At 40.7% G+C, this 21,986-nt stretch overlaps 1 protein-coding gene across 1 annotated transcript in view; it reads left to right on the top strand.

Moving 5' to 3' along the window:
- Positions 1-20,519, top strand: part of LOC136420881 (dynein axonemal heavy chain 7-like) — a 66,988-nt gene extending 46,469 nt beyond the window's left edge. The window contains exons 55-80 of the mRNA XM_066407996.1: positions 67-207; positions 1,021-1,138; positions 3,716-3,801; positions 4,295-4,437; positions 4,968-5,079; positions 5,438-5,577; positions 6,206-6,320; positions 6,783-6,946; positions 7,392-7,545; positions 8,026-8,217; positions 8,697-8,864; positions 9,493-9,794; positions 10,261-10,376; positions 11,735-11,936; positions 12,429-12,699; positions 13,222-13,383; positions 13,878-13,976; positions 14,331-14,432; positions 14,962-15,123; positions 15,605-15,787; positions 16,582-16,722; positions 17,258-17,488; positions 17,891-18,043; positions 18,595-18,772; positions 19,594-19,697; positions 20,313-20,519. Coding sequence (XP_066264093.1) covers positions 67-207; positions 1,021-1,138; positions 3,716-3,801; positions 4,295-4,437; positions 4,968-5,079; positions 5,438-5,577; positions 6,206-6,320; positions 6,783-6,946; positions 7,392-7,545; positions 8,026-8,217; positions 8,697-8,864; positions 9,493-9,794; positions 10,261-10,376; positions 11,735-11,936; positions 12,429-12,699; positions 13,222-13,383; positions 13,878-13,976; positions 14,331-14,432; positions 14,962-15,123; positions 15,605-15,787; positions 16,582-16,722; positions 17,258-17,488; positions 17,891-18,043; positions 18,595-18,772; positions 19,594-19,697; positions 20,313-20,519 — 4,146 coding nt within the window. The remainder of the gene's footprint in view (positions 1-66; positions 208-1,020; positions 1,139-3,715; positions 3,802-4,294; positions 4,438-4,967; positions 5,080-5,437; positions 5,578-6,205; positions 6,321-6,782; positions 6,947-7,391; positions 7,546-8,025; positions 8,218-8,696; positions 8,865-9,492; positions 9,795-10,260; positions 10,377-11,734; positions 11,937-12,428; positions 12,700-13,221; positions 13,384-13,877; positions 13,977-14,330; positions 14,433-14,961; positions 15,124-15,604; positions 15,788-16,581; positions 16,723-17,257; positions 17,489-17,890; positions 18,044-18,594; positions 18,773-19,593; positions 19,698-20,312) is intronic.
- The last annotated feature ends 1,467 nt before the right edge of the window (positions 20,520-21,986 follow it).

Below are 21,986 nucleotides of genomic sequence, written 5' to 3'. Positions count from 1 at the left end.
ATATTGTCCACAATTCATCACCTGTGAACTACTTTTAGTTAAACTCTCGTGTCACAACCTCTTCAGGTGGTGAAAGCTGACGAGGCGGTGGCCAATCAGCAGGCAGCAGCGGCCAAGGCCATCAAGGACGAGTGTGATGCTGATCTGGCTGAGGCCATCCCCATCCTGGAGTCTGCCCTGGCAGCCCTGAATACGCTCACACCGGCTGTAAGTAGACATTATTTTTAGGAACATGTATAGCTAGTACAGACTTGAAAAATAAAATTCATTTGCCAGTGCTACAAAGCACAGCGATGTTAGCTAGCTCATTTATCATCAATGGAAGATTGATTTCTTGTGTATAGTAGTAGTAGTAGTAGTAGTACGTGCACAGGCCAGAACTGGCCCCTTGCGTAGGATTATACCGCCCCTTTACGGGGTGACATACCCTTTCGTTGGCAGTCGTACAAGACGGTGATGCGCCAGATCTCCCGCCCGGGTGAATGATGTAAATCACCGTGTGGCTAATACGAGACGGAGGTTCGCCAGGCCTCCATCCGGGTGATTTGTAGTGAATCACCAACTCCAGATAGAAGGATTTGGACCATAGCACACCGGGGCATGCCCCTACTCTTTTTCGAAAGGTGTGGTGGGTTCTTTTACGTGCGCGGGGTGTGGCTCTCCCCAAACACGGGACCTCCATTTAACGTCCTATCCGAGGGACGTCCCTAACCCTAGAAGAGCTAGGTACTCATTTACACCTGAGTGAAGTGAGGATAGCCGTGTTAAGTGCCTTTCCCAAGGGCACAACGTCGGGGCGCAAGTTCGGACATGTCTCTGGGCGCACCTGGGATTAGATCCCGGGACCCTTTGTTTGACAGCCGCATGTTCTACAGTTGCGCCACACGACGCCACCAATTCTTGTGTATAGAATTTCATTATTCAATGCTTGCTGTGTTGGACAGTACTGACATAAATTGCGGTAAGTAAGCATTCATAGTTTGATAATCCCATTGGCATTTCTCTCCTGTACCCCTGTAGGACATCACAGTGGTGAAGTCCATGAAGAGTCCTCCTGCTGGTGTGAAACTGGTGATGGAGTCCATCTGTGTGCTGAAGGGCCTCAAACCAGACAGGATCCCTGACCCCTCAGGCTCAGGTACAGTAGCATCTTCATCTACCTTTTGTTTTACGCAAAGCTTGGAACGGATCAACATTCCTTCATTAAGCTGGCATCACACTATTTGACGACCTTTATCAAAATTTGTTGATTGCAGGAAGGTTGACTTTAAGTATCCATAGAATGGAGCATATTTTTCACTTTTCACATTGGACGGGGCTTGATGAGTTGGAACTGCCTAAGTCTATCTCTGAAAATTGCCGGCTATATTGCCGCTGAAAATGTTCTTTAGAGCTTGTAGACTTGTGAGGCAGGCTATTTTCTGGCTTTTTGGTAAAACATGGTTATAACAATTACTATACATCGTCAAGTTCAGGCTCAAGCATTTCTTCATCATCTACAACAATACCATATTTGGCACTCCTCAGGATAAATGGCTGACCTACTCACTTCTGACATGTGATGTTACAGAATGAAGCGCGATGTCAGTAGTGGGTCAACGGTACCTTGAAGTTTGTAATCCCCCCTCAAAAAAATTCAGTCACTTCAGTATATAGTAACTGCATAGACCGATCCTATAGCCCCACCCACCCCTGTAGAAATGCAAAATTTTATGGACATGCAGCCCCTTCTCTTATTGGTGGAACTGCTAATTGCCATACTTTCATTGGTTGAATTGCTAAACAGTGGTGGACAATCAAGATCGGTCTATTTTGGCTGTTTCATATATAACCAGGTTCTGCCTGATATGGATTATTATTTGTCTTTGAAAGTGTTTAGAAAAGCTTGGCAATGTTGTATTCAAAGCCGTAAGATACTGAAGTCTCAATAGTTTAATATATTGTCTGCAAAGTATACAGAACATAGAAAATTATATGAATAACAGTGGTACCAGGTCAATTTTTTTACTAATGTTTACCAAATGATTACAATCATGCATGAAGGAAAAAACAAGAAGAAAGGTACCCTTGGTGAGCACGGGGTGGTCGGTAGTTTGTGCACTAAGAACCAATCACATTAATTACAACCATAGAAGAGCTGTTAGTAACAGTTGTCTTCTTTATTTTGGTGTTCTCTTTTCCTCAAGTTAAAATTACTTCCCCCTCCCCCTTAGGCCTCTGGAGTTCCTATAGGATCCATTTTCTTTAGGTATTAGTCTTTAGAATAGGTATCTAGTGATTGACTTTTAATTTGACTAAGATTGACTTTTATACAGTAAATCTTCAGACTTTTTGTGGTGGTTTGCCATGAATATGTGTTTCCCATGTATGACTTACTGTACTACAGGATTGTTTCAGCATTACCATTGATTTAAAACACTGCAAAGGTAATGAATTTACAGTAGATGGAAGAAATTTGACTTACAGAAAGGAAGGTTAACAGTATTCAAATCAGATTCTTCATTTTCAATAGTGCACTGTGTCTTAACGTTGGGTAACATAAATTCGGGATTTTTCCGATAATGGTTGACTGAAATCAATCTAGCAGAACAATAAACCATTCTTTTTTTCTATAATTCTGTCAGTATCATGTACTATCTTTGCACTAATCATATGTATGGTAGATTTTGTCTCTAGTCGTGCTGACACCATAATATTTCAACTTGAAACTATCGTCCACCGCACGCACAATGACGGTGCTGTCGGACAGGGGGGCACATTAATTCGGGAGAGAAGATTCGTCTTGAATATCTTACCGGCTAATCACATTTTATACAGCAGCTATTCGTTCCATCCTTGGCTTGAGGAGAGTACTATGGATATAGACGTGTCCAAGTAAAAAAAATACACGAAAAAACGGCCGTACCGCACACATCAGGCCAGTTCGGGAACAACCCGTGTGTTGAGTCGTTAGAACTTCACTCAAAGTCGGCCCATCGTCATCATCGGGCAACGTGTAACGTTACATTATTCATGGCAAGTTAGCTGGATGCCGTAGCAATGGTAATACTACTATGTCCATGTGTTCCTTGTTGTGTTAGGAGCAAACTTTGAGGAAAATATCTTCCTCAGTCCACTATCACACGCAGCATTTAGACAAAAAAGTGTTCCTCACAAACCTTTGTCGTCTGCTTGACAACAGGATTCTGGTTAACAATATGGCGGCGGGAAAATACACGTGCCGTAGGTTGTAGCAACAGAGAGGAGTTTTGATGATTGATCACACTTAGAATCCAGTTGCAGGTTAGCAAAAGAGATTGTAATAAGTTGTCTTGTAAATAATTGTGTTGAGCAGGAAGCGGATGTGACATTTTTCTTATAAACCAGCCGACAACCATGTTGTGTAATTCTCCCACGAAGCCCTCAGACTGTGACAATAAGGGGCGGAGAGTTTTTGACGTAGCCAACTTCTAATGCATGGTTATCGAAGCTTTTTAGACAGTGTTCTGAATACGTTAGTCTGTCAAGTGTGCATTTCTAGCGGTATTACTGATGTTGCATCTAGCACATATCCCTAAATACCCCGTTTTCGAAAAATCCCGAATTTAAGTACCCCGCGAATTTATGTTACCCAACGTTACATCATAAATTTCTCGAACCATATCATTATCTTTAACCATATTATTATTATGTAAGTTTTTATTGAGAATAACCCATCATAATTCCATATCTACAGGCAAGAAGATTGAAGATTTCTGGGGCCCGTCCAAACGTGTCTTGGGTGACATGAAGTTCTTGCAAAGCCTCATGGACTATGATAAGGTAAGAGCAACAGAAGATACTGTGTGTCATTGTAAACCATGTGACTGTGAATTGACTGGTGAACTCACTCATATCTATGTTTTTGGTGCCATTTGTGTGTTTGTGGACAGACAATGGTGGATAGATCCGTATGATATCATTCTGGTATATAAGTTGGTGTCAGCAAAACAAAGGACACATTTAACTGTTGACCTCCTAGCCAATTTCTCTGGTACTGTAGTTCTGGTTTTTATATCTTGAGTTCTGCACATGCCATGATCATGATTTTTATATAGCTCTTGGACTGGGTTTCAAAATGAATAAATTCTACTTTAAAGTCCTTTCACAGTTCAGCCGCAATACTTTTTCAGACATTGTGATTTCAGATGCATTTATTCTGAGAATGGCTTAATGAGTATTGAATTAGCGATTTTCTAGCTAGACAGGAACTTCAGTTGTAATTCATCCTTTTTTCTTTCTTTCCTTCTTTCTTTCTTTCTTTCTTTCTTTCCAGGACAACATCCCACCATCAGTCATGAAGATCATCCGTACAAAGTACATCACCAACCCTGAGTTCGATCCCGACAAAATCAAGGTGGCGTCCACTGCTGCTGAGGGTCTGTGCAAGTGGGCACGTGCCATGGAGTCTTACGACAAGTAATCATAGTATATGCTCTACATGTAGATGTCAAATTTGAAAATACAATGGAGAGTTTATTGCAAATTCTGGCCCGGAGGCTAAGTGCAAAAGTAAAGTACATTTAGAAAATTAACTGTGATCTTTTCAGTTGAACTTCATCAAACTGTACCTGGATTTACTTTATCACACTACTACATCCATTAGAGTACTGCATAAGGTCAGGTTCAGATATCCCAGTAAGTCCACAATGTATTCTCCAAGATGGCATGCAATGGTCATGGTCGTGCGGAACAATACTTTATCGGATTTTTCAGAATCCTAAGTTGAAATGGGGTATTCTGAGGCTTCTTGAGGGGGTAAGTTACCAATGACCTTTTAGCATCTCTGGTCAATCTGAATTCTATACTTGTCAGAGAATCTGCTCCCTTGAGTAAAGGGGTGTATGGTAAGAGCATGCATGGGGGTGAGGTGCCCCTATACCCCTCTTTTAAAAAATAAAATGTTTACATTGTATAGTTTGCCAATAGTTTTGGTGTCCCCCTTTCAGAGTGGCTAAGGTGGTGGCCCCAAAGAAAATCAAACTGAAGGAAGCCGAGGGAGATCTAGCCATCGCCATGGGAGAACTCAACCAGAAGAGAGCCTCCCTGAAAGAAGTTCAGGTATGTGTCCATTTTCAAACTTTTGCAGTTGACCCAGAGGTCCTGGGTTTGACTCTCATGACATCCTATGTGCTAAGTATGGAAAAGTAAGATACTAAAAAACAAGAATGCAGTGATAAACATTAACATGCTGCAACATTATTACGGAATAGCAATTTAAAAACGGAATATGCTCTATCATTTCGACATGCTTTACACAATTTCATTTATATCTTTTTCTAGGACATATCATATGATAAGTTATATGCAGAAAGCATAAATGATTCTCTTGGGAATAGTTCGACTAATAGAATTAGTTAGAATTATTTAGAATTAAAAATAGAATATTGTAATTATGATTAAACCTTTGCTCCTGCAGGACAAACTAGCACGTCTACAAGAGAAGCTGGAGGCCAACAAGGCCAAGAAGGCCGACCTTGAGAACCAGGTGGACATGTGTTCCAAGAAACTGGAGAGAGCAGAGCAGCTGATTGGTGGACTGGGTGGCGAGAAGGACAGGTCAGCACTCCTGTCATTGGATAGTTCTTTTATTTCTTGTTTCATCAATCTAACTTAGATGTGTGTGTGATCATGAGTACACTGTGTGTTCTACATAGTGTCCTCAGTTTGTGAAGTTGGAAGGTCATATATTTTATTTGATTGAAAGAACATGTCCCTGTGGCATACTTGCAAGTGATAGTATATGGATGAAGTTCTGTGGATCCATGGGGAGGGGGGTTCAATCCCAGTTTCCAGTAAGGGATTGATTTCATTCTTCACTTCAGCTGGTGACATAAAGTCGGCAGCCCTGTGTATGAGGGAGCTTCAGGCGTAAGCCTCAGACATCAGACCTTGGCACAGAGAACTCAACGCACTTATCAAAAACAATAGGGGTGACCCGATGTGATTGGCTGAAAATGGTAGCTGTAGCAAATCTGCATTGTATGCAACTTGAAAAAGTATGATGCTACACCTAAACTGAGGATGACAAAAGAATAAGAATGAAAGACGTCCTAAGTAGTCAGTAAGAACAGTAAATCCGTACCAACCTGTATCTGTATAGCCGGTTCAACCGCCCTTCAACCTTTCTCACATACCTGCAGTGATACTATGTTACGGTGATTAATTGTTACCTGTTCTATCCCAGGTGGACCCAGATGGCTAAGGTGCTTGGGGAACAGTACACTAACCTGACAGGTGATGTGCTGGTGTCCTCAGGTGTTGTTGCTTACCTGGGGGCGTTCACCTCCATCTTCAGACAGGTAAGATAATAGAGGAAACTTTAGCTTACTCAGCATCAGTTATTGTAGAAAGAAATAAGGACCTATCGTTTTTCTCTTCTTTTTGTTTTCTTTGTAGCTCTTGTTGATTTCAAACAGACAGACAGACAGACAGACAGATCAAAATTAATACCTCCCCATGAACTAATGGACTCTTTAATGACCTGGAGTGTCTGTCAGTTAATTGTCAAGGTTAATGAATTACTCATTCTGGCATCTCTGAGCTTCACTTTCTGTCAGTCTGGCATCTCTGACCTTTACTTCCTGTCACTCTGTGGTGACTGTGACTAGCATCTTTAAAAATTATACATTATGCTGAAACACAGACAGACAGACAAACCAACATTCTGAAAACAATGCCTCCAACTTCACTAAGGTAAAAACCACAAAACAAAAATTATGAATGTGTATCTGACACTTTATTTTGATATTCCACCACATTAGGACCAGGCCACGGAGTGGTACCATGAGTGTAAGGAACTGGGCATCCCAGCATCCCAAGACTTCTCCCTGAGCGCGACCTTAGGTGACCCCGTAAAGATCCGTGCCTGGAACATCGCAGGTCTGCCCACTGACACCTTCTCTATTGACAACGGTATCATCATCAGGTATGTGTCTACAGTTAAGGGTCTTGGTATGTCGATGAAGGTTAGACATCCAGGTAATAAGATATGGAAGGTAACTGTTATGGAAAAAAATTTGGAAGCGTTCAGATGTTTCAGACTGATGTTTCTGCTGTCTTTTGTCAGTGACTGGATTTACCAGCTTTTAAACCAAACCTTTGAAGGGTCTTGGTTTCTTGTGAGTGGTCGTTTTTCAGATGGTATTGATGTTGGGGACACTGACAGGAAGTTAGGTCAAAGGTCCAAGAATAGGTTATCTCATTTCCTGTCTTGCACGTCTGTTACCTTATAGTTTTATATGATTCTATGAGAGCTAGCAACAAATTCACATTTAACTAATAAAACAAGAAATTCACTGAAAATAAAAATATGTCACAGAAGTTTGAGATCTTTGATTTCTTGTTGATGTATGTGGTTGTTATTTTTGCAGTAACTCCCGTCGCTGGCCGCTGATGATCGACCCGCAGGGTCAGGCGAACAAGTGGGTGAAGAACATGGAGAAGGCCAACAACATCCACGTCATCAAACTCACGGACGGCGACTTTGTACGGACTCTGGAGAACTGTATCCAGTTTGGCACTCCGGTAGGTAGCAAGGTCATATGCGGGAGTTTCAAGGTCATGTCTGAGGCGGTAGGGAATAGACCGATCCCATTACCCCACCCACCTCCATCAAAACGCAGAAATGCAAATTGAAATTGCATTGTGGCAAAATCTTCAACAAGATGAAGGTGGCCGCCTCAACTGAAAGAAAAAAAGAAAGAAAGAAATCAACTTACATAAGAGTGCAGATCTTTCATGGACATGCAGCCACTCTCTCATTGGATGAACCGCTAATTGCCATGTTTTCATGTTGCCATGTTGTCATGAGACAGCGAGGGATGACAATATTAAAAGATAGTAACTACTTATGGTGAGCTGTCATGATGATTAAATATGTAGTCAATTCAGAAATATGTAGACAATGATGATAACTGATTTTGACTGGTTTTTCTAATTTAGGCCATTTCAATATCTTAAAAAACAATACATCGCTTAAAAAAATATTTTTGTTCCACTGTCCAGGTTCTGTTGGAGAATGTTGGTGAAGAGTTGGACCCAATCCTGGAGCCTCTGCTGCTGAAACAGACCTTCAAACAGGGCGGCAGTCTGTGCATCCGTCTGGGTGACTCCACCATCGAGTACTCCCAGGACTTCCGCTTCTACATCACAACCAAGCTGAGGAACCCCCACTACCTGCCAGAGACTGCTGTCAAGGTGGGTTTGTCCTGATATGGTCACTGTCAAGATTTGTTTGTCCTTTTATGGTCAGTCTGTCAAAGTGGGTTTGACCTTATATGGTCTGTCAAGAGGGGTTTGTCCTTATATGGTCTGTCAAGGAGGGTTTGACCTTATATGGTCTGTCAAGAGGGGTTTGTCCTTATATGGTCTGTCAAGATTTGTTTGTCGTTATATGGTCAGTCTGTCAAAGTGGGTTTGTCCTTATATGGTCTGTCAAGGTGGGTTTGACCTTATATGGTCTGTCAAGAGGGGTTTGTCCTTATATGGTCTGTCAAGATCTGTTTGTCCTTATATGGTCTTTCAGTGTGGATTTGTCCTTATATGGACTGGTATCAAGCTTTGTTTGTCCTTATTTGATATGATGTAATCCATACTACCTATCAAAGGCTCTGTTCAATGCAATATGTTTAAGTGCTGGACAGCACTTTTAACCTAGACTTCCTACTTGTCCATAGGTGACTGTGTTGAACTTCATGATCACTCCGGAGGGTCTGGAGGACCAACTGCTGGGTATCGTGGTGAGGTGCGAGAGGCCTGAGCTGGAGGAAGAGAAGAACCAGCTCATCGTTCAGTCAGCTGAGAACAAGAAACAACTGAAGGAGATTGAGGACAAGATTCTTGAGGTAAGATTTGCCATAACTTCAGTTAACCTTTAACACTAGCCGTTCGGCACCCAGATCCCTATTGATTAACATTGCAGAGTTATAGGCGGCAGGGAGATGGTTAAGATATCAGATGTTGCTTACGATGGTCAAATTTCGTCTATTGTTTTGTGAGAGAAAATTATACAATAATATGCTAAATCTATAGCTTCAACCAAAAATTTGCACTATCACACATGTACATAAATTCTTTCCCAGTCCATCTTTAACCACAAGGTTTGTTGATTTAGAATCTAAAGGTTCTGGGTTCAAATCCCTAGCAGCCCCCAATGTTGTACCCTGGGGAAAGGCACTCAACTCAGGTAGAAATGAGTACCTAGCTTCAGTTGGGATGTCCTTTTGAATGGAACATAATGCCAGAGGAGAGCCACACCTAGAGCATGTTAGGGATCCTACCACACATATCAAATATAGTAGGGGTCCATTCTGCTGTTTGTAGTCCATTCAAACCTTACAGTTCAGTCTTTTGCAGCTACTATACAAAATTGGTGTGTTATACCTTAAGGCTGTGTATTGGCTATGCAAAACAAACAAACAAACAAGCAAGCAAACACAAGCAAGTTATTCTTTCATGTTATGTTCTACCCAGGTTCTCTCCGCATCTGAAGGAAACATCCTTGAAGATGAGACGGCCATTAAGGTGCTGTCCTCCTCCAAGGCCCTGGCCAATGAGATCTCTGAGAAACAGGCCATCGCCGAGGAGACAGAAAAGAAGATTGACACGGCGCGTCTGGGATACATCCCCATCGCGAAACATTCCACCATCTTGTTTTTCTCTATCACGGACCTGGCCAACATTGAGCCCATGTACCAGTACTCCCTCACCTGGTTTGTCAACCTCTTCATCATGTCCATTGAGAACTCAGAGAAAGCAGATGATCTGGACAAGAGGTGAACATCTTACATTGTCCTTTTCATTAGTGCTACTTTAAGATTTGTGTTTAGATATGAGTGTTTTTGGCAACACCTCAGGAGCAGAGCCATTAATAAGTCCATTGGATGGCAACATAATAACAATGATCGTTTCAGCACCAAGGACAAAATATGCATTACGGCTCAAAATGTATTCTACATCACAGTTGTACCTTTAAAAAGGATAGGAATTAGATTTCAAGCCTGTTACTTGCTTGATTTGCATGCTACAGTACTTCCAAGGGTTGCAGTCCTTTGAATGGAGCATGAGGCCATACTTCACTGTTAATTGTGTTTCTAAAAAAAACATGGAATTTGCCCAATGCATGGACCGTCTCATACTGTACACAGCATCTGACTATCTTGTTGCAACCATTGTAAGGGTATCTTTTCCATAAGCAAAGTCTAGAGAGATTCACATTCATTTTCACCATGTGTCTACCAGGCTGCAGAACTTGCGTGGACACTTCACGTACTCGCTGTACTGTAACATCTGCCGTTCCCTGTTTGAGAAGGACAAGCTGCTCTTCTCCTTCATCCTCACCATCAACTTGCTCAAAGGTAAGTCTTCTGTTAAATCTATCATTAAACTGTAAGAGGTCAAGCCCATCACAGTGAGCTCAATGTATATTTTAGAATGTAGTATAACATATTAGAAGTTCATATGTCATAATGATTGTATCTGTCATGTGTTACATTTTGCAATTTTCTCTAAGGCATGTACTTGCAATAAACTTAAGGTATAAAAATTTATAAATGGCTTCACTTTTACAATATATACAGTCAAACCTGTACATGTGGCCATCTCTACATAAGGACTACCTGGTCAATGTAACCACTTTCTAAATCCCTTAGATAATTTTTCCCATTGACACAAGCATGAAGAATCTGTTTATAGTGACCACCTGTCCACGTAGACAAGGTTTTATCGGTCCCCTGAATACTTGTTGCTTCTCTAGCAACATTGTTTGTGCTTCATTTTTCTAAGTCTACTTCTTAGGATTTTTAATTGCATTTAAAAAAAAGTGTATCCTGTTTTTATGACACAATTTATACCACAAGATGTCACAGAAATTAGATTCTAGCAAACTTATCAACTACCTTGAATCTTGCTTATCGCTGTTAGATTGTTAGTTGTTCAATCAGAAGTTGATGTGAGTACCTTCCCCCCACACAGGGCAGCCTTATGTAGTTTTGGATGAGGACGATGATAGAGAAAGCCCACCTATTGTGCCGGGTAGGCAGGAATAGGCAGAAATGTTTATGTTCAGAGTTCTAGTAACAGTTCAGTTGACAATAGAAAAGAACAGTTGTTCTTCCAAGGCAAAGTTCCGTTTTAGAGAGTTATTCTGTAGGCAGCACTAGGCAGAAATGTTCCCTTCCAGAGTTTTAGACACAGCTCAGTTTAGAATAGGAAAGAACAGTTGTTCTTTTTCCAAGGCAAAGTTCCATATTAGACGTCAATTTTTCTACATAGGTAGGGCTAGGCACAGAAATGTGTATGTTCAGAGTTCGAGTAACAGTTCACTTCTGAATATGAAAGAACAGTTGTTCTTTTTCCAAGGCAAAGTTTTGTTGTACAACTATTCTGTAGATAGGACTAGGCAGAAATGTTCACATTCAGAGTTCTATTACATGTACCTGATTACAAGTTTTGGGCCTTCACCTTTGACCTTGCACATGAGCAGTTGGAACTATGAACCAGCTTATATCCTCCTGCAGTTTTAAGCCCAACAAATGTTGTAGTTTGTATGAAAGCTCATCATTGTTGGAAGAGTACATATTGTTAAGTTTTTGAGCTTTGATCCAACACAAAGAAGGAACTCCAACCATCCTCAGATGTTTGATTCACTGCGTTCACTCTCTCAAAAGTTTTTTTATGACATTACTGACCCAAGAATCTGTGTTTTGATTGACAGGTGAGGGAAAGATCCAGGAGGAGGAGTGGCGTTTCCTCCTGACAGGCGGCATCGGTCTGGATAACCCCCACTCCAACCCCTGCACCTGGCTGCCCTCAAAGTCCTGGGACGAGTTCTGTCGTCTGGACGAACTTGAACACTACAAGGGCATCCGGAAGAAGTTCACTCAGTACAAGGATGCTTGGAAGGAGGTCTATGACAGGTATGGATGAATGTAAAGAAAGTATATCATACATATTGTATATTGTTATACAATCAAGTAGATGCTACATGTACATCATGGGCCTTTCACTTTTAGTACTGTAGATTCACTTGTTTTGGTTGGGAATTACAAAACACATATATGCAGTGTCATGATTTTGTGGTAAGATATTTCAAGATTTATACTGTATGGTTTTTATGGTGACTGGCACTACAAGCACATTTGGTACAAGTTGGCAATTTTTTTCATTTCTTATTCATCTACCTTATATTAAGAAATTAATTCCTAATAAATATATCAAAAGCTGTCCAATGTGTAAGTACAGTAATATGATCTCCAGAATTCAAAAGAACATTTGATACCACACTCAAAGCAAGGATTCTTGATAATCATAATCTATTCAACCAATGATTATATGTATATCAAATAGCAAAATTTTCAGTTGTGTTTGCAAATTATGGTACATCAACTTTTTAATCTTTCCTCCCACAGTTCTGAGCCCCAGATTGCCACATACCCCGCTGAATGGGCCAACATGGAGAACTTCAAGCGTATGCTCGTGATGCGCTGCCTGCGCCCGGACAAGATCGTGCCCATGATCCAAGACTTTGTTACCAAAGAGCTCGGGAAGAAATACGTGGAGCCGCCGCCGTTCGACCTTGGGAAGGCGTTCGGGGACAGCCACTGCTGTGCACCGCTAATCTTTGTGCTGTCACCCGGTGGTGACCCCATGGCTGCCCTGCTGAAGTTTGCAGACGACATGGTAGGGGGAGCTTTTCTTGCTTTTTTCTTACCTCTGCCTCTAGAGGCATTGAATAATGATGTTTTTATCAGATGGAGTATTTATTTGCTGATTGCTTTTTGGAGGATTAGTCAATGGCTTGTAAAAGTAAAAGTAAATCATTAAAATTAGATTTAACAGAAAAGTTTAACATGCTTAATGTAGAAGACTATAATGAACGTGAACATTTCTGTGTACTCAATTAAGCCATCACCCTTTGAGTTTACACCAGTTAAAGTGCTGTGGTTTTATTTCACATTAGAAAGGAATGAGGAGCTTTTCGTGATATTTCAAATTTGCTTTTGAAACAATTCATCTGTAGTTCATCAGTATATATACATATATCTATACACTGGAAATATGTGCTAAAAAGTGCTTATGTGCTTAAAAGTGCTAAAAGAAAACCATGGCTAAAATGTAAAGATTTACAGTACATGAATGTGCACCAATCCTGCCCCTTCTGGTAAATATGTGATACTGACAATGTGTCGCATATCCCTTCAGGGCTTTGGTGGGACCAAGATGGACTCCCTATCGCTGGGTCAAGGTCAGGGTCCCATCGCCATGCGCATGTTGGACAAGGCCATGAAGGAGGGGCTGTGGACTGTCCTGCAGAACTGCCATCTGGCCGTGTCCTGGATGACCACTCTGGAGAAGTTCTGCGAGGTATGAGGTCATTCTGACAAAATGAACCTGCTCACGGTTTAACAAGGCATACACCGTGTAATTCCCTTCATCAAAGGTGAAGGACCCTGAAACATATTAAACAAAACACGTCTGGACATGTCTAAAGCCTGGTCCAGACAATAACCCTTTACAAGTTAGTAAGACACAATTAACAGTTTAAACCGTACAGTGGCTAATTGCCTGTTTTTTAACAAAAATAGTTGACAGAAAACAAAAAGATGCAGTGACAGTAAGGAGTAACTATATCATATATGTCAGAGTTGTCCTAACTTATGTCTAGAAAGATTGCAGAAGTGTGATGTTTTAGGTGTGTCGTTGATTCCTTTATACATTATTCATAGACTATCCATGTCAAAGGGAACTTTCAAATTGATGTACTGACTTTCTTCTTCTCTTCAGAAAGTCAAGTTGGTGAGTGAAGCCATTATTCAAAGTTATGGTAATCTTTATGATTGTTTTTATCCCTTTTGCAGGAACTGAACCCAGACACCGTCCACCCTGACTTCCGCCTGTGGCTGACGAGTTACCCGTCTGAACACTTTCCAGTCACTGTGCTACAGAATGGTGTCAAGGTATCAACATGTTTTTACTGATTTAAAAAAATAATCATATATACAGTAGATCATCATGTTAATTTTTTTCCATGTGCTCGCTAGAGTGAACTGTAGAAAATTGTGAAAATAGTATAGAAAACTCCAAAAGGAAGTGGAGAGAAATATAGAAAATTGTTTTCTTAAATTTTCGTTTGGTTTGCATAAACTGGTTAACTGCCTTTAGGTATAACAGTAGGTACAAACTACGTAAGACCGGGCTATAAGATTTGATCCACTCACACTGGGATGGACCAATACTCTTTTGATAAGTGTGTTGGGTTCTTTAACATGCTCAGCATGTGGCTCTCCTCAAACTCTTGGTTGTTGTTTCAGATGACCAACGAGCCTCCGAAAGGTCTGCGTATGAACGTGGTGGGATCCTTCCTCATGGATCCAATCTCTGACCCAGAGTTCTTCGGTGGCTGCAAACAACCTGTAAGTACAGCTGCTGTTTTCAGCACTCATCTCGGAGGTGTTGCCACTCCCGGATAGATTGACACCTAGGAGTAACTGCACTGCTAACTGTCATTTAAATTCATACTTGACTGGCCATGATGTTCATTGACCGATTTTGGATTTCAAATAGCCCTCGTTTAAAATTGTCATGTTGGAAGCTCCCACAATATTTGTCAGAAGAAAATATTGTTGTTACAGTTACTGTAATAGTTATACTCTTGACAAAGGGTTCAGAGCAAGGTTTATCACCAGCAGAAAGTAAACAAATTGTCTCCTAACTATAGTAGACTAATAATATTATAAGCGCTAAATATGTATCAGATTCTGTACATTCGGATATGTCTGTTTCTGAAAGTGTGCAGCTTTGTTTTGAAATACATTTTACAAACGGATGTTATTGATGTATAGATATAGAGCCTTTGTAATATGCTACGTGTAAACTTCCTCAAGTGATAAAAGACCCCCAAAGTTGATTAGAATCAGTAATCATGTCCGCTTTTCCCCTTAGAAATACTTCAAGAAGATGTTGTACGGACTCTGCTTCTTCCACGCCCTGGTGCAAGAACGGCGTAAGTTTGGCCCTCTCGGATGGAACATCCCGTATGAGTTCAATGAGACAGACTTGCGTATCAGCGTCCGTCAGCTGAAGATGTTCCTCGATCAGTACGAGGTAAGTGAACTAAGTTCTTGCAAGAATGACTGAACGAATGAGGAAGAAAATAGATGACAAGAAATTGTCTCTCCCTCTTTTTGTAGATCCTGAATAGTTTTGAGTTCTAAAATACATTAATTTTATGGTTCTTACTCTATTTTCTTTCTGTTTTTATTTATTTCTTATTACAGAAGGATTTTTGATTAATAGACATTGCGATACCCTAAATTCTAACAACATTTATGATATATCAGTTTATCAAAGCTATTCTTGAACAGCTTGAAGACCTGTTTTGTGTCTGTGTATAGAAAACAAACAAATTTGAATGAAAGCTCATCTGTGTGCATTTTGAGCTTTGTTCCAACACACAGAAAGCATTCACCATGAATTTTCAGTTGATCTCGTCAACCTTTATAAGATGACTGATTCACTGCGCTGACTGTTGGGAAACCCGAAACGTGGTGATTTCATTAAAGTAAACAAATTGTTTATTTCTCAGGACGTTCCGTACCCTGCGCTGCGGTACCTGACTGGCGAGTGTAACTATGGCGGTCGTGTGACTGACGACAGAGATCGCCGCACGCTCAACACCATCCTCAACAAGTTCTACTGCCCCGAAATCTGTACGGAGACCTACAAGTTCTCGCCCAGTGGACAGTACTACGCTCCTGAGGAGGGTGAAGTAAGTGATCCTTTTTGCTTCGTAAATTGGAGTCTGTGAACGTAGATATAACTTTTGGTGCGTATCTCTGAATAAAAAGACTCTTTTTGCACAACCAAGTGATTTATTCAAGCAATGTTTCGGTGACCATCTGTCAAATTCCTCAGGGCAATTCTGACTGGTTCACATTGCACTGCAGTACAGGTGTCGCTGCTTATAGATGCGCTCCTAAATGTGAAGTATTTACATATAGTTATACGCTGTTACAGGGAACGGCATCCACATTGTAGTCCCAAACGTACAGGAGTTTAATGATACACAACTATCAAGCAATAAACAATGTAATTGAGGAAGGTGACAGATAATCACTGCAATGTTGGTTGAATAAATCACTTAGTTGTGTAAAAAAGAGTCTTTTTATTCAGTGACTTGCCAACCTGATGAAACTATTAACAGAGGCGTGTATCTCAGTTTGTTTGTGTGTTTGTTTGTCTGTGTTTTGTTGTCTGCTTGTCTTCTGTGTTTTCCATATGCTTAAGTCATGTTGACCGTAGGGTGACAGACATTTAATTCAAAGTTCAGCATTGCAAGAGTGACAGGAAGTAAAGTTCAGAGTTTGACACAGGTAGAATTAGTTACTTGTCAACCATGTGTGACAACTGACAGACGTTCCATGTCATGGGGTCAACATAGAGACTACATACAAATGTATAGTTCACAGGGAGGTATTATTTTTGGTCTGTCTGTTTTTGTTTGTTTTTTGTGTGTTTTTACAGTAATAATATATTTCTTATTGTTTTTGTATTTTTCAACAGTCAACAGATCACTACCTGGAGTACACCAAGAGTCTGCCCCTGATCCCTGATCCGGAGATATTTGGTATGCACTCCAACGCTGACATCACCAAGGACCAGGGAGAAACCAACACCATGTTCAACAGTATCCTACTGACACAGGTAAGATTACAGCACACAGGGCATATCAATGACTGTGTTGGAAGGAAAAGCAATGACTACAGTTAAACTTTTATAGGGCTTTGTAATGTCTGTAAGATTTGAAAGTGTTTGAAGTACTGTTCTTTAGCTGCCTTTACAAAGCAGGAAAAAGTCTGCCAGCTATAAAGGATTTTTTTGGCTGCTGTTACTAAGTATAGTTGATGTCCTCTTGATTCACTGTGCAAATTTTAGGGATCAAACAAAATTTTTTTTTTCTAGGGAGCAAACAAAATTTTTAGGTGACAAATGCTTGATACTAATGGCAATGCTAAAGGTTGTTAACATTGTGAGGCTGGCTTTAGGGCAGGATGTTGTAAGTCATTGTCCACAATTTTTTTTTCAAACTCCAAGAGTAAGGCATTTTGCCAGTGTACTGAACAAGGATATGCTGTGTACATTTTGTATATAATGTCTATAGTAGATCATATTATGGGTCGTCATAGTATTGCTTCTTGCATGAATAAATACGGTAACATTTGGCTCTTTCGTTTTGCAGGGGAGGGCATCGTCTGGCGGCGGCAAATCCGAGGACGAGCAGATCTATTCCGTCGCGGGCGACATCGTGGCCAAACTGCCCAAGAACTTTGACACGGACGCTGTTCTGCGGAAGTACCCAACGTCGTACACCCAGAGCATGAACACGCTCCTGGTGCAGGAGATGACGCGGTTCAACGCCCTGCTGTCCACCATCAGGAGCAGTCTGCAGAACGTGCAGAAGGCCATCAAGGTAAGAGATACTGTAGTTTTGTTTATAGATGCTGAAAATATTTACTATGAAGGACCGTTGGATTCCTTCTGTGGTGCAGTCTTCCTCTCCCTATTTTCATTCATTCATTCATTCATTCATTCATTCATTCAGTCAATCTTCTTTCATCTATTCACTCATTCATGCATCCATCGGTCCATTTCTACCTGCCCTCTTTTCCCTCCTTTCTATTGCATGATCCCAATGTTGTTCTCCTAATTTTCATCCATCCATCCATCCATCCATTCATCCATCCACTCATTGTTACCTGAGCCCCTTTGTTCTTCCAAACTATGGCACAATTGAATATCCCAATGCTGTCCTCCAATGTCTTCTTTTATAATTACTAAGTCACTCATTCCTTTATCTCCCGTCTGTCCCCAGGGTCTTGTTGTGATGTCCTCGGACCTTGAGGAGGTAGTGAACAGCATGCTGCAGGGTAAGATCCCCGGCATGTGGATGAAGAAGTCTTACCCCAGTCTCAAGCCGCTGGGGAGCTACGTCAACGACTTCTTCACTAGGCTCAAGTTCCTGCAGGCAAGTGCTGTTTCTTTAAGTTGTACATTAGAGATAAGAACTTCAAGAAAATTGTTTTCCAAATTCAGAGACAGGTTACCTTGAATCATTGATACTGTAAAACTCGAAATGTTAATGGTGGTATTATTTTTGCAAGACCCCTTACCGCAAAATTGCAATATTCAATGTATTTTTTGTACTATCATTGTACTACAGAATTATTTCAACCGTATACTATCGTACTACAGAATCGTTTCTTTCATTCCTAAGGCAAAATTAAGTCACAGCAAAAATACATGATTCTACAGTAATAGTTGAAATGGCTCTCCCTACTGTAAAAGTACAGTAAACACTTGTATCAAAAGAGGATATACTGAGTATATTTTCAGACAGAGAAAACAGATAGAAAATGTTGTTTGACAAGTTTTCCCTCTGCCTTGTTTTTGTAGGACTGGCGGCCTGGTCCCCCTGGCAGCTTTCCTTGAACTTTTTAAGGTATTACAGCAAAACTACCATCTTTGTGTATCTATTGTAAAGGTTTAACAAGTTTTCTGTCTACCCTGTGTTTGTAGGACTGGTATGACGGTGGTCCTCCCCCGGTGTTCTGGATCTCTGGCTTCTTCTTCACCCAAGCCTTCATGACGAGCGCGCAGCAGAACTTCGCCAGGAAGTACACCATCCCCATCGACCTGCTGGGCTATGAGGAGGAAGTTCTGGACGATCGCACATACAACGAGCCTCCTGAGGATGGTATGTATTATTGCCTTTTGGAGCCAAGACTTTATTACGATGTGGCACATGCTCAGGGGGGTGTCCCTGTGGTGAAGTGGTCTGCGCCTTTGCTACTCTGCCACATCTGGTTCAAATAACTTGGACCAGAAGGACTGGGGTTCAAGCCCCAGGTAGGGCACCTCTGGACAAGAGGCGCATTGAGTCATACCAATGACTTTATAAATATGTACATACTTATGAAACAGTATGGAAGTTAAACACACTCAACTGCCAGTGGACTAGCCCCCTGCTGCAGTGATTGCACAACAGTGTGGCCCCAGGGCTATGAAACGGAGATGGGCACCGCCCTATACATCAATTATGGTGTGGGAGGATTTTAACTTACTAACATGCTCAGGAGCCATGATGATGGGGGAACCACCGTGACATGTGACCCCTAACTATGATGTCATAACCTCAGTAACATAACAAAGCTCAAGTGGCATGATTCATCTTCTTCAGTCCTTTCTACCTTAAAGTAAGGGAAAGATTTGGCCATGCTAAGACTGTGTGCTGGGGCCCATTACCAATGTAATGCCGCAAAAACCATTTAGGTACATCAATATACTGAACTTTCTAACTTTTTTTGGGGGGGGGGATAAAAAACGGTGCAATGGCCAATTTGTGTTTGCCATGCATTTGGTAGATTGTGAGTTCGATCCCCAGCTGAAAAAACGGGCATATTTAGACACCTTCATTTAGCCTTTAAGTTAGTGCCTGTAGTCATGACTGTCTCTAGAACTTTTTTTTTTACTCTTCACACTAGCATCATTAGTATAACTTATTGTTTGTTGTATCAGGTGCGTACGTCCAAGGTCTGTTCCTCGAGGGCTGCCGCTGGGAGAGGAAGACCAAGAAACTTGCCGAGTCTCAGCCCAAGATCCTGTTTGACAGAGTGCCAGTGGTAAGTGCTCAGACTTACTTTCAACCTGTTATACAATAAGCCAGTTCACGATTTCAACTGTATGTAGAAGGTCAAAGGTAAAGACCTCTAACTAGTTGACTTGTATTTTCTTGTCCAGGCTTGATACCATGTACACGGTCATGGCATGTTTTGTTTATGTCTCATCACACTGGAAATGTATCCAGTTCAAACCTTGAACCAACTTATTGTCTTTTGGGGCTAGAAAGTGAAAGAATACAACCAGAGATTCCACAATGCCATAAATATCATGATGTGAAAAGCATGTGACATTTTGGAATGTATTGTACTGCTACTTAGAGCAGACTTCTTTGACCAGATAAAGTTTTTAAAGATTAATGTGTATTTTGGAGGAACTCTTACTTACAGTATAGCTTAACCTTTAGCACACTGAAGTAGCCGTTTCACAGCCCATTCTTTATTGGTTACAGAGTTAGGCAGCAGGGAGAAGGTTAATGATTGTGTGCACATTGTTGTATGATTGTAGTCAAGTATTCAAAAGGCAAAGTAATTCTTTGTTGTGTGAAGTTGCTTTTACATGATTGATGATTGTTCCTTAGAAGTTGAAGATGATCATTGCCATTTTCCATTATACAGATCTGGATGAAACCAATCAAGAAGTCTGATTTGAAGGATGGGGCGCGCTACATGTGTCCCGTCTACAAGACCAGCGAGCGCCGCGGTACGCTGTCCACGACCGGTCACTCCACCAACTTCGTGACTTACATCAAACTACCGTCCGACCAGCCCCAGAAGCACTGGATCGAGCGCGGTGTGGCCATCCTCTGTCAGCTGGACGATTAGTATTGACCTGGTTCCATTGACCGGCAGGAATTTCGGATTAGAACACGCCGTCCACTTTAATGGCTAGAATTGCACAAAATATAAAGGTGTGATTTTATGTTGACCTGATTTAGAGGTTTTTGTTGTGTATATGAAAATAGAGTTAACCATATTTTCATGCTTGCTTATTGGTTTGTTTGTAAAGACGTGAAACAATTAATGTTCATTTACTTTGTCAACTGTTAATACAGACACATTGATCCATTAATGCAAGTACACTCTCTCCATGCACAATTTTAGTCAACAAAACTACAACGTTGTTTGCTTACGAATAAATTTTGCTTCTGTGTGACTTTTTTGGTGATATTTGCAAACCTCCAATGTACCAATGTTGCCAAGAGTAGCGACACACATCAAAACAAAGTCTACATGTCTTGTATGTAACTTACCATGCACATGTCAGTGAACATAGCTTTCTCTGCCTCTATGTAATTCTATGCAACTATGTATGTCATGGCAGACAAATGACTTTGAAAATGGAGTGAAACTTACAGTTTTGTAGTGCCTTGAAAATGGCAAGATGCTGCTTATGAATGTACTAGTGTAAATTTGTTGTAAATATTTCATACATTTGGAGGAAAGGGATTGGGATACATTCCCTATATGTAAAGGATGGATAGAATTTCATACATCCTAAAAAGCAGAGTGGTTGAAAAGGGGACCAAAGTTTGGGTTGTTTTAAGAATTCAGACTTATTTTAGGCATACATTTTTTTTTTCATTGTCAACATGTTGAGTTTGTGTGGCACAACTTTTAAGTAGTCTGTTTTTAAGTGATTTTTCATTCAACACACTTTCCTAAGTGAAGAAATAAAAAAATGTGTTTAAGACTATAGACAGTGTTTACAATGAAGGATGTTTATTCCCAGAAAGAAATGGCTTGTATTTGATTTAAATAACTGTTCTACTTTCACCTGAATGCTTTGATTGTGAAATGTCATATTTTACTTTTTTTTGTATATACTGGTGGGTTTTTTTTCAAACATATAGAGCTTTTCCTGTGTCGGGCAACTGATACATTCACATTGTAGGTGTACAAGCCACATGTACCCTGATATACATGTAGACTTTGAACGGTGCCTTTTGACACCATGTATGTATATGTGAGCACTACAAAACTTATAATCATCTCTGATTGTCTTGAGGTTTTCTACATGATATGTGCATGATGTGAGGGCTGTATTTTTCTATTCGTAAATAAGACAAGCACATAATCTTGCATTTATCACCGATTTGTGTTCAATAAAAAGATAAAGATTTGTTGTGTATCACTTGTTTGAACTTTTTTTGTGTGTGTAAGGCCTAAGAAAAGAAATGCAGCTAATTTTCTAATCTTATTTTGATAAACTAACGTTGTCTCAAGATTTAGAGTGACCGGTATGTCTTTGTAAAGTTTTGAATGCATCCAACCAAGTCATTAGATCAGTTG

Source organism: Branchiostoma lanceolatum, chromosome 15 (assembly GCF_035083965.1).
Source record: "Branchiostoma lanceolatum isolate klBraLanc5 chromosome 15, klBraLanc5.hap2, whole genome shotgun sequence".
Taxonomy (NCBI): Eukaryota; Metazoa; Chordata; class Leptocardii; order Amphioxiformes; family Branchiostomatidae; genus Branchiostoma; species Branchiostoma lanceolatum.
This window is presented reverse-complemented; position numbering and strand designations above follow the sequence as displayed.